A 12,580-nucleotide genomic window follows, 5' to 3' on the forward strand; every position below is an offset into this window, starting at 1 on the left:
AAGCATGTGAAAGATAACATAAAGGAGCTCAAAGAAAAATAAGAAAAAAAAACAAACAAGGATTCAAATTCAAAGAAGTGTGATGAAATCGAGCCCACTGGAGTTGATTTCATTTACAAACTTCATTTCTGATGGATGGTCCGGTAGCAACTGCAGATGGACTCACCAGAGGACTGGACCTCGTTGACGTACTGCAGCAGCTCCTGTCCCTGGTGGATGACATCAAAGGTCAGGTTGTTCATAGTCAGGGCCTTGTCAGCGTGGTGCTGGAGCCTCTGTTCCGCTACGGTGAGATCCTCCGTGTCAAACTCAGTCATCTGACCCGTCAGCTCCTCATTCCAGGATTCTAGGTCAGAGATGATCTGAGGATAGCAAGTAACAAAATCAAGCTTGAGTATTCACTAATCAAAATAATACCCCCTCCTCCTCCTTCTCCTCCTCCTCCCAGACAAACTCACGTCAATGGCGTCTCTTTCAAAGATCCGGAGCTGCAGGAACAGCTCCAATTTGATCTTCCTTTCCTGGAAGAGCTCCTCCATCTGGGCCTGGGCCTCATCCAGCTGCTGCAGGACACTCTCAATGTGGTTGATGGAGCTGTTGTGGGGCGTCTTGTTGCTGGAGATGGCCGAGTCCCTGGAAGACAAACACACAAATAAAAGCATTTGAAAAAAAACAAAAAAAAACCCCAGCTCTAAAAGACACAGTTAGACATGATGCCAAGCAAACTGCTCTGAAAAAGGGGGCTGTATAGAACAGCCTGCAGAGGCATATTGGTGTGTTGGAACCTAAATCACGTTTTTGGATTTTCATTTCAATTTAGTTTTCAATATTTTTCCTGTGAATGTGTTATAGTATGAACCTCCGTTTCCCTCTATTATTTCAACATTATTAACTTATGTATCACACGAACTTCCCTTGATGTCAAGATGAAACCTCTTGTTGATAGATATTACTTTTAGCCAATCACATTTTCAACAACATCTATTTAGACTATTCGAGACTTGGTGGTATTTCTTCCTGCTCTTGTCCTTTAAAAGTAGAATGCGATCCAGTAGATGTCGCCCTTGAGCACAAACGTGTAACCAAAACAAACTGCTGCTCTCCTTCAGCGACACACCTCCATCCCCTCTCTCCACTCACATGAAGGAATTATCAATTACAACGCACCATAATTAAAAGCAGGGTAGCTAATATTCTCCAGATATCATTTTTAAGATTTTTTATGTTCTGGAAGAGAACAAAATCTGTCATCTGTCACAGTTTTAAGCATGTAAAAACTTTAACCAATGTCTGCACTCGGTTCGAGTTTTATGAACCAATCGTGCCTCCATGCTCGTTCTCGACACCACGCATGCACGCGCTCACACTCAAAGCACGAGCTGAGTGTGTGTGTGCGGCTTTAGAGGGAGCACAGAGGGGAGAGGGTGGACAGCGCTACTTTCAAAATCATGCTAGTTTTTCAAAATTAACAACGCTGCCTTTAAGTACCATTAAGCGCAAGGGGCGGTGACAATTGCCCTTTGCTTGGCTGCAATAGCCCGCGTTGATGTGTTAGCAGGCTAATGTTAGCACACGGTCAGCATCTAACGACACCTGTGTCACATCCAAATAAGCAGTGAGTAGGCTGTTATTCTTCGTTTCTCTAGTCCTTTATAGCTTTATAGCTAAGGTCATCCCGTCAATGTAAACGTAAACAGCAGAGCTGAGTGGGACTGTTAAGAATATAGATTAAGAGACATTTATAGAGGATATACTTGATTTCATTGAAGAGTTACATTGATCAGTAAGACTTTTGAAAAATAAATCAGAGCCGTCTAATTGGAGAAGACAACGTAGTTCTATCTAAGAATATCTAAACTTCAGTAAAGAGTCTGTCAGGGTTTAACACCTGTGAGAAAGAAACGGTTTACTGCATGTGGAAAGTGAAGCTGTTTTTATGTAGATCCAAGGTTCATCAATCTGACACACACTGCATGAGTCACGATCAGACAGCACAGAGTTATTGAGAGGCTGATTATGAGTAAGCAATGACAGCGGAGGTCAGAACATTTCTGATCGTCTTCTTTCTCGTTGATTTGGCAGTTTGAAAGATGCACACCCGACATTGATAAAGCCCGGCCCTTGATCACACGGACAAAAAAGGTGTAGACTTACAGATGCCTCCTGGGGAGACTGTCACACAATTATGCACGCGATTATACAATCAGAATTATGTAAGGCTTCACTTGTGAGCCAACACACCAGGGAGAGAGGGATGGAGAGAACGGAGAGAGGACGGGTGAACAAAGGGGGTGGATGAAGAGGAATGAAGAAGAGGGACTGGAACATCGGCAGGATGAAAATAGAGCGAGACAATGACAGTCAACTGCATCCACCTCTCCGAAACCTCCCGTCCTTTCAGCTGTCTGTTTGAGTTTTTATTCATCTTTTACAAAACGACACAACCTGAATTTATCATACTTACATATTCAGATTGTTCTAAATTCACAAACAGCTCATGTCTTAATTACCCTGCCAACGCTCTATTAAAAAGAGAGACCAGAATAGGCTGTTATGTAAGTGGAACTAAAAGTGCTTTTCTTTGTTTTTATTATTACCGTAAATTCCGGACTATAAGCCGCTACTTTTTTCTCACACTTCGAGCACTGCGGCTTCTACTCCGGTGCGGCTAATGCATGGATTTTTTATGGGGGACAATGAGCTTCTGCCGCAAAAACATTTGACTTCGTCACGTCGGATCTTAATATCAGTCATTTTGCGCTTCATGCACGCACCCTCATGATGGAAAACACACGGATAAATACATATGATGCAGCTTTCAAGCTAAAGGCGATCGACCTGGCTGTCAAAGAAGCTAACAGAGCTGCTGCACGTTAAGATGACACTGACAGCGACAACAGAGACTGAGGAAGTGAGTAATGAAGTCATTCTGAGGCAGTGAATGGATGGACTTTTTCTTGTGAAATATATTACGGTCATCTTTTTCATCAGCCGTGTTACAGACACCGTCGGCTAGGCTTCGTATTGTAACGGTTCATGTTGTAAAGTCAGTAGTTGATAATGTGTTCATAATTCCGATTATGTGGAGAGTCAGTGAATGCACCAGCGAGAACGTGTTGAGTGGCTGTATGAGAGAACGCTGGGGGAGAGAGTTGGATTGTTACGGCAAGTTATGTGTTGTTCTCTGCTGTAAACGGCGTGGTCACGGCCGACAGTGATCGGGTTATTAAAAATTATTATTTGAACGCTCTCGTCGTCCTTTAACGTCCGTACGGACGCTACAGTATTTGCGGATGTTACCGGTAGCCTACGTCTGTGTAAATAGCTCTTGTTATAGCGTGGACACCTGCGGCTTATAATCAAGTGCGGCTTATATATGTACAAATACATTTATTTACTTATTTTTAGCCGGTGCGGCTTATATCCAGGTGCGCTCAATAGTACGGAATTTACGGTAATAGTTGGCACAGTGGATAAATGCATCATTTGTTGAGCATAGCATGTGTTCTGTTTTTGTCTCCTAACCAGGAGCTGAAGTGGTTAAAGGATGATTTTGGTCAGTATATTGATGCTTATCCTTAGATATTTAATGCCTCCTCGTTTGCTTTAAAATGATCTTATCTGTTCTCTAGTCTGTTATCCTAGGCAAGGGTTCATTTACCTGAGCTGCTGGATGAGATCCTCTCCCTCCTTGATGACGTTGACCGTGACCTGCAGCGTGGTCTGTTGCTGCTGTCCAAAGCGTTTGATCAGATCCTGTACGGCTTCCACTGACTCGGCGTAAACGTCGTCCAGTAGCTCCTTCTGGAGCTCCTCCAGCCACGTCCACAGCTACAGGAGGACATTTGGTAGTATGACATTCCTTTTTTTTTGCATCCAGCAAAGAGCAGGCTTACATCCTTTCTTCCAACTTTCCTGGTAGTTTATACACACCTTTATATATAGAGCAAAATCCTGATCTGCTTTCTCTGCTATCTATGTGTCTAAATCATGCAGAAAAGTACCAGACGGTATTCTTTGCGCTCTCAGGACCTATTTATGTTCTCTGTCTTAAATACTCAAACAGAAATTGGAAAAGGGGCTTTTAGGTTTTCTCAGCCTGGAATTTGTTGCAGAAGGATTTAAAACTCAAGGACCTGGTGTCCTTCAGTGTTTTTAAATCTAATAAATAAAAGACATAGAAGCAGATTCTATAAAAATGTTTCTCGCTTGGCTGCTTGAGCTGGTCGATGGTTCTATTATAATGTAAAATGTTTTGTAATTCATACTTTTGTGTCTCCCTTTGTGTATTTCGCTGCAACTTTGTGTTTTTTTTATTTCTTTTATTTTGCTGCTGCCTGTCTTGACCAGGTCTCCCTTGAAAAAGAGGTTCTTAATCTCAGTGATAACAACCTGGTTAAATAAAAATAGATACTTGGACCTTTTAGTGAGACTAAAGTGAAACTTTGCTGTACAAAGTTTACCCTAAGTTTCTGCCATCAATCCTGAAACTTCTGCCTAAACCTGATCCCAAAAAACAATGCCAAAAACATCTTCTCTAAGAAGACGAGTTCTAGAGAATATACTCAGATTTTTAGAAAATTGGGGACGACCTGATACAAAACAAACGCATCCCATTTTATCTGCTATTTATCTCTCTTTTGTTGCAAAAAACGCAGCCAACCATCCAGGAAGCCTTCTATCATCCTCGCTGCGTACCTCTTTGACATGTGTATGGAAGGCGACAGACATGTCCAGCAGAACTTTTCGTTGCTCCACGCGGCGGACAAAGTCTTGGATTCTGTCCTCGAGCTGGTGGGCGGCCTGGTAGATCTCCTCCGGGTCGCACTCTCCCGTCTGGGCCAGCTGCTCGGCCGCCTCAAGCAGCTTGTCCGCATTGGTGTAAGTATTCTACACCGGGGCCAGGGACAGAGAGGTTGATTAACCCAGGAGGAGAAAAAACGTATTCATGCAACTCAAGAGCCTGTAATAGTAGATCTGCTCAGAAATAACTCGAGGAAATAGAGACAGAGTGAATGAAGGTGAAAAGGTGACAGAAGTGAAATTGATTTTTAAAATGTCTTAAAAATAATTAAAGTATGTGTCTGAACTCAGGTGTATAAAGTATATGTGCTAAACTGCATTCCCTAAAAACGTCAATCAGGTATGATGTGAAACTCACGATCGAGCTTTTATTTTTGACAACTTCAGAGGAAGCAGCTGCACCAAGTTTAAAGTGAGAGTGTGTGACTTTAGCTGGACAGTTTTGCTGTGGACACGACTGATAAAGTGGCAGTATGAGCTACACACAGGGGAAAGAGTCATAAATTCAAGACTGTCTCACCAATGTCTGTTACACAATAAGAGTTTGTATCAGCTGATTTTACTCGGTTATTAAGCAGTTCATCACCTCTTAGCACAACGTATAAAAGACCATGATAACATATTTCTTAAAAACTATATGCTGAGAATCTAATTTCCGTTCAAAAGACTTCAAATTTCATTTTTTCTTTTTAAAGCACACAAAAACAAAACTGTCTTCCAAAATAAGAGAAATCACTGAAGAGCTTGTGATGAGCTTGACGCATAGAAACAAAACATACCTGTGCCACTTCCTCAAAGTCTTCATGCCGTTTCTGTAAAGCTCGAGCTCGGTGAAGGGACTTTCCCACACCTGTGTGTTTGCTGAGAAAAGCTTCACCGTGGTTTTCTATCCAGTCCAGCACCTGTGCACAGAGACAACACATTCCGTAATTTGAAAGTAACCTTGAAAATATGCTGGACCATAGGCGCGCACTGTGAGGTGGTAGATGAAATAAAAGAGGAGGGGAATGACAGAAATGGTGATGAGTGGTCGACGGTGTCTGCAGCGAGCACTTTTTTTTCTGTTCACACTCATCGTCCTCTTTATATTTTGTAATAGATGGAACAGCATCTGCATGGACACATGACCCAATTCAGTTGCCACGGCAACAGCGGGCATGTCACCACATTCTTGCTTTTTGGACAGCGTGCAAATGTATATTCCTTTTGGACCATGTGATTATCAGGCACGGTAATGTGACTTGTTTTCAGGCCTCTGGTGTGCACAGAACTTTTACGTCTCTGGCAGTTCTCCAATGTTCCTTCCCAGTGAAACACACGCGACTCCCAAAAATACTAAAGGACATTTCAATAGGAAACATGGCTGCTACTGCGATCAAACCCTCTATTAAAGATTAGAATTCTTCTAACCAGTGTACTCTAACCCGCTATTTTCAAATTACTGTCTTACCCTCAAGTTAAAGCAAAAACTTGCAAATAAGTTTTGTCCCGACAAAAAAAAATAAATACATAGAGCAGGGTGTGTATGTGCACACACACATGTATATATACACATATAGTAATGTACATAGACTGCATTTGTTTACCTGCTGGACATCCTGTTGAAATACACAGAGCTGCAGACGTTGGTGCAGCCGAACTTTGCGGTGTTGCCAGATGTTTTCCAGCTGTCTCTGATGATGCAGCACCTCATGGATGATGTCCAGGACGTGGTGTACTGCCTTGGAGTAGTTTGCTGATGCTGTCAGTGAATCAGCACTGCCTGGGGTCAAAGGTCGCTGCAGCTTGTCCAGCAGGGCTTTGCCATCTTGGCTCACCTATGAAACGGTTAGGAGAATATAATATATATTTTCATAATATAATATTGATAAGAATATAAAATATCACAATATAATATATATTTTTTTTTACCTCAGAGTAAGCAGCAGTAATGTGTTCATAAAGGCCTTGGTGGTGATGGATGGCATCTTCAAGGTCTTGCAGCTCAGAGGGCAGATCTACCTCCCCACACGCCTTGCACCACGAGTCCACATTACTCATGTACTGCAGGGGAAGAAAAGCATGCATTGATTTTACATTAAGCATTCCCATTAGACAGCACAAGACGTCTGTCCACACGTGCTCTTCTCTGGAGTCACATGTTAGTCAGACAAACCGGAGTGCAAGGGAAATTGGAGGAACATTTTCTTTTAACACTACTTAGCTTGAACCTGAAGAACTGTTCCCGAAGTAAAGTTGTAAGATGTCTTAAGACTCTTTCAGAAGAATTATCCATGACTGAGTTTGCTGTTAATTGGCTTCTAGTAACTTTCTTAACTCTCAGTTCTGCATAGTGGGAGAAGGACAACAGACCCTTAAGTAAAGGAAACTTCAGACAGTCGAATTGATCTTCATCCTCCTTTTTAAACGCGTCTCCAATGACGGTTGGAAAAACACGTGGGAGTTGAACAAAGGGTGAAAATGAGCTTTTCATTGTGTATGAGGCAGGAAAGGTTGGGGTGAAACCTCTGGAACATAAAGCGGTTTCTATTTCCGCTAACAAAACATGAAAGGCTGCTCTGATGACGGCAACGTTCCAGGTCGGAAAAGTTGTACCGCCCTTGTTCCCTGGTTGGGATGCTGTTGATGTTCTCTTTCAGGCCATGGATCATTCCATAGTGGCACGGCTAATGAGCTCAGATAAAAATAACAGGCGATAATACTTGATTCATTTGTGGTATGTGTAGGTAAATGTATGCTAATGTCATGCATATGTAAGGCTTAATGAGGCCAAATGGGCATTGTGCAACCAGGACTGTGTGTGCATACATGTCCCTGTGCATGCTTTGAGACAGTGGAGGTCAACACATCAGCTGGTCCCAAAGACACACGATAGTTTTACTTAATACTGTCCCAACTAAAACTAAATTCAATCATCATTATACTTCTTGATATTTTAGGTTATTGATATTGCCTTCCACTCTGCAAATCTCTTGCACACCCCCAGACTGGATGGAACCTCAGACCATGACTTTTCCGCCACCAAACGTATCTGTTTTCTGGGTGAATCTCGGCTCCATGCGGGCTCCAGTACATCTCCTGAAAGTTTGGTTAAGTTTAGATGTGAAAAAAGGTTGTGATGCACCTTTTTTTTAAAACAATATTTGAATAGATTCCAATATTCCAATCCCCATAGTAACCATCCATCCATTGGCCATACTGCTTATCCTGTTGGGGCAATGCCAGGCTGGAGCCAATCCCAGCTGTCACCGAAAAACAACCACACACTGACACTCGCTGGCAATTCAGATCACCAATCAACCTAATGAGCATGTCGTTGGACTTGGGGGGGGGGGGGGGGGGGGTGATTGGACAGAAACCAATCACATGAGCATGGGGAGAACATGCAACATGTGCAGAGACAGGAACATTTCCGCTGTGAAACAAAGGTGTAGTACTGGAAAAAAATAAACAAAAAAACAAACACAAACTAAAACCCTCTAGTTGCAGCTCAACATCTGCGTTCACACTCTGCACTGTTCTTTCTGACTCACCTGGTCACATTTCTGATGGAAGCTGGCTGACATCTCCAGAAGCGTGCTGCGCTCATCCAATGCCGCTGCAAAGGCCTTCCATTCCTTCTCAAGCTGACCTGAGATCTGTTTGATCTGTTGAGAGGCGTAATGACCCGACTCCAGCAGCCGGTTGCCCACTGACATGATCCGGTTGATATTCACGTACACATTCTGGGGGAAGCAGGAGAAAATGGAAAAAAGGCAGTTAAGAAAACGATTGTGGCTAAATAAAACACCTCGAGTGTTTGCAACGAGAGACTCTGGAACAACCTACCAGAGGAGATTAGGAAGGTGAAGACTATTCTCTCATTTAAAATCACTTCTTAAAACATACCTTTATAGGCTAGCCTTCCTAAGATCCTCTCTTTTATTCTCCCACTCCATCTGTTTTTATCCTTTCGATTTATTACTGTCTTATGCTTAGTGTCGCTTTGACGGATACCTCTGTCCTATGATGAACACCTGTGACTCTTGTGATTTATCCTGTGAAGCACTTTGCAAACCCTGCTTTGGAAAGATGCTATATAAATAACGATTATTATTATTGGTTGGTTTAGACTGAATTTAAAAGAGAGATTAAGGAAACTGTAACTAGTAGACAGGAAGGAGAGTAAATGAAGCACTGCAGTTAAAAAGGGACCGACACTGAGGTGAGAGCTATTGAATGAGCGCCATCTGAAGGCTCGAGCGGCTCGATTGATTCCTCCTCCTAACAGTTTTATAATGGTTACATAAGCCTGTTTGTGGGTAATAGAATAGGATTATTCAATACCTTACACGCAGGAAATGTGCAAGTGCACAAAAGCAGAGGCTGTTCCAAACAAACACTTGAGCACAGTTATAGAGGTTGATACTAAATGCAATATCTGCATGATTATACAGTGCAGGCCACAGACCTGATAGTCCAAGTGAGTGGGCAAGTATTACCTCCTGCTGTGTGTATGTGTGTGTGTGTGTGCGTGTGTGCGTGTGTGTCTTACCATGCAGTTCATTGCAAAGTGGTTATGCTGGGTTTGCAGCTCAACAGCGTGGGGGTGGTTGTTGCCGATCTCCGTGTAGCCTGCCAGGAACAAACCCTTGTTGTGCATGATCCAGTCGAACATCTGAGGAATGGAGGATGACAGAAGAGTCACAGGAAATAATACACAAGCAAACCGAGCAAAAACATATGCGCAAGGCTCGGGTTCAGTGAAAAACTTCCACAGAGCATCGCTGGAGCAGGTTAAAAACACACAGCTGGCACCTGGCCGCCGTGTGGAAACTTTTAAGTGCATTTACTGCTGCAACATGCAGATACTCGTCATCTTTCCAGGTCAGTATGAAGAGAAAAGGACCGCCTCAATTAAGAGTATCCTCTCTGGCTCTCCGAGGGAACAACTCGTGGCCTACGGTGTCCTAGCAACAAGCTCCTACTACTGCAGTGTATCCAAGACTGCAGCTCTCCCTGTTGCTGCAACCTGCTTTTCTTCTTCTTCTATTTTTTTTATTCTCCTCGCTCAAACATGGATCTCTGAATTTCTCTCTGTCTCTTTCCACTTTTTGCTGCAGCTGTCATCACCTGAGCTGTCAGGGTGTCAGAAGCGAAGGTGGCTTTGAGCCTGCAGAAGCTACAGCATTATTCTCCATCTCGCTGTCTTTGAACACTGTAGTGTTTTTGGGGCCGTCCAGTTTTAATCTCTTTTATTTGAGGGATTATTCTTTAATTACCAAAATATAAGGACCGCGGTTCATGCGCATTTATCAATGCTTTTCTGTGGATGCAATGAAGATACATTTTACATTGGCAGTCGTTTGAACTACAGTAATCACCAACAGCAGTTATGGATTACCACTACAGTACATCATGTCTCATGCTGAATGACCCCGACACAGGCCATCAACCGACCTTCTCTGCATCCTGTTCAAACAGGCGGAGCTGGAAGCACTGATCCAGCTGGAGCTTGCGGACATGCCAGGCCTGGTGGAGGTGCTGTCTGGTGGAATGCAGTTTGTCCAGCAGCTGGGTGATCCTCGGCATAAGTCCCTGCGTGTCGGCATTACACATCCCACCGCTGCTACTGCTGCTGCCCCCGCTGCCTCCGCTGCTGCCGTTACGGTTGGAGAAGGACTCGCTGCTCTGGATTCTCTGGAGCAACCTAGAGAGAGAGAGAGGGGGAAAAAAAATAAAAAATCACATGAATGTGAATGGCAAGAATGAATTAGTCATGATTGTTTTATCTGCGTCGCTAATAGAACTCTGTGTTTGTGTGAAAAGCTCACTTCTGTTGATGTGTTAAATATCAAATCAACAGAAGCAAGATAAATAATCCCATTCACTGCTTCAAATTGAACGGACAAGTTGTTTTTGAGGAGCGTTACAGATATGCTGATGTTTTATTGACATCTTAAGTGCTAAGTAGGCAGTTCAGCGAGGGCTACGGTATGATCAGTACTATCCCAAACATGTTTCACAGAGTAAACTCTAACGTGTTTTTTACACATGCACATGGAATATTTCAGGACAGGTTTCCCCTTGCAAGTTTCTGCGTTACGGCAACACTGTCCCTGATAGGTTCTACGGCATGGCTCTCAAGCTAATAAGAGGGGGCGGGCCTTCGTACGGCCAATGGCTGGGAAGCAGCTGTCTCAATTAGCTGAGGCGGGCAGGTGTGCAGGACAAATGTTTGAGACTGTGAGAGGCTTCGTGGGAGTTGGACGAGAGGCCGTTTACTCCTTCCTGTTTTCTTCATAATTCAGTCTGTTGAGTTCTTGTCACGTGTTTTGTGTTCAAAATAGCGAACTGTCACCCGACGAGGGAAGAACGCGTTGGTTTGAATCGAGCATAGTAAGCCGGTCCAGAGATGGGACGCATCGTCGCGTCAAAATGAGATGACGGCAGGCAAGTTCTCCCTTACTTTGTTGGCAGCCGCAAACAATTAGCAGACGCCTGAGAACCCTAAAACAGAGTTAAAATCCCAGGGTTGTGTTTGCCATGACATATTTATATCATATTTATCCCTTACAGCAAGAAGTTTTCATTGGACAGAAGGGGCTGGCTGGAAAAGATGCTGCGGAAATCTAGAGATTCCAGAGTGGATTCAACATATGAGTGGAAAAGAACCTTCTGGCAAACAGAAAATATAGCAGCATGACGGTCGCACCGGTCACTCTTAAACCAATCAGTAGATATAAATGTCATGACGCCTGTTTCTGTTTCACTGCCAATCTCTTAAAAGGGATTTTTTTAAATTTTACTGAAAACCTCCAAAGCCCAACATGGCATAACACCCGAATATTTTAATGAGCTTTTAATTCCCTACTGCTCTGGCGTGCAGGTTTTTAACTCCCATGTTTGAATGTTGTTTTTTTTAATTTTCATTTGTCTTTTTTTTTAACTGTATGTCTGAATTGGTTTATGCATCTGTAATTGTGATCGTCTTCTTTAAATTGCTTCTGCACGACACTAAGTGCAGCCTTCTTGAAAGGAGCTCTACAAGTAAAATGATTGGGTGATAAACCCTCATCAAACAATGAGGCATGAAAAGGTCACGTTGAAATCAAAATCAGGGTGAAAAAGATTCCACTACATTTGTTGGAACATGCTGCTCCACTTGCACATTTTGGGAAATGTTCAGGTTTTCCTGTTTGTGTGTGAAAACACTTTATGTGGGTTTTTGGAGTTTGCATATCTGCTGGCTTCAAAATAGCCCTGGATGTGATGAGTTAAAGGATTTTAGATTAAAATGGCTTCATGTTTATGCTGCATATTGAAACTTTTTTGGACAACTTTTAGTGAGTGCATTAAACCCCCCCCCCCCAAAAAAAACCATAAATGCAAGAAGAAACTATTCCGAATAAATAAATCTTAATGGAGTTTTAAAACAAGTTTTAAAATACGTTCTGCCTCGGTCATAGTTTGATGCAAAACAATAAAAAATGAAATAAATCAAACAGTGTGTGTGCTGACCTCTGTCCCTCAGTGTCCAGCTCCTCTATGGGGGCTTTTATAACTTTCTTCTTCAGCGTGGCGTGTTCTTCTATCATCCGCCGCGCTCCCTCCAGATCTTGAGGAAAGTCCTTCCTTGAGACAATTTCCTGCATCTCCTCGAGTCGAGCCAACATTTGGGTGGCATGTCCAGAGAATTCCTCAAATGCAACGCGCACCTGATGAACAACACAACACCGTTTAAGCAAGAAGGCAGTAATGTTACAGATAGAAGGGAACAAGACTCATGTTAACTCTA

General features: G+C 43.0%; 1 protein-coding gene across 4 annotated transcripts in view; it reads right to left on the reverse strand.

Moving 5' to 3' along the window:
- The window catches only part of LOC306839477 (triple functional domain protein), a 77,417-nt gene that overhangs the window by 24,420 nt on the left and 40,417 nt on the right, over nucleotides 1-12,580 (reverse strand). For all 4 annotated transcript variants that reach the window (XM_079368206.1, XM_079368205.1, XM_079368204.1 and 1 more), the window contains exons 7-17: nucleotides 12,304-12,500; nucleotides 10,243-10,492; nucleotides 9,338-9,460; nucleotides 8,337-8,528; nucleotides 6,715-6,846; nucleotides 6,390-6,620; nucleotides 5,583-5,705; nucleotides 4,699-4,890; nucleotides 3,662-3,831; nucleotides 459-633; nucleotides 167-362 (exon numbers count right to left, since the gene is read on the reverse strand). In XM_079368206.1, coding sequence (XP_079224332.1) covers nucleotides 167-362; nucleotides 459-633; nucleotides 3,662-3,831; nucleotides 4,699-4,890; nucleotides 5,583-5,705; nucleotides 6,390-6,620; nucleotides 6,715-6,846; nucleotides 8,337-8,528; nucleotides 9,338-9,460; nucleotides 10,243-10,492; nucleotides 12,304-12,500 — 1,981 coding nt within the window. The remainder of the gene's footprint in view (nucleotides 1-166; nucleotides 363-458; nucleotides 634-3,661; nucleotides 3,832-4,698; nucleotides 4,891-5,582; nucleotides 5,706-6,389; nucleotides 6,621-6,714; nucleotides 6,847-8,336; nucleotides 8,529-9,337; nucleotides 9,461-10,242; nucleotides 10,493-12,303; nucleotides 12,501-12,580) is intronic.

Source organism: Symphodus melops (assembly GCF_947650265.1).
Source record: "Symphodus melops genome assembly, chromosome: 18".
In the NCBI taxonomy this organism is placed as follows: domain Eukaryota; kingdom Metazoa; phylum Chordata; class Actinopteri; order Labriformes; family Labridae; genus Symphodus; species Symphodus melops.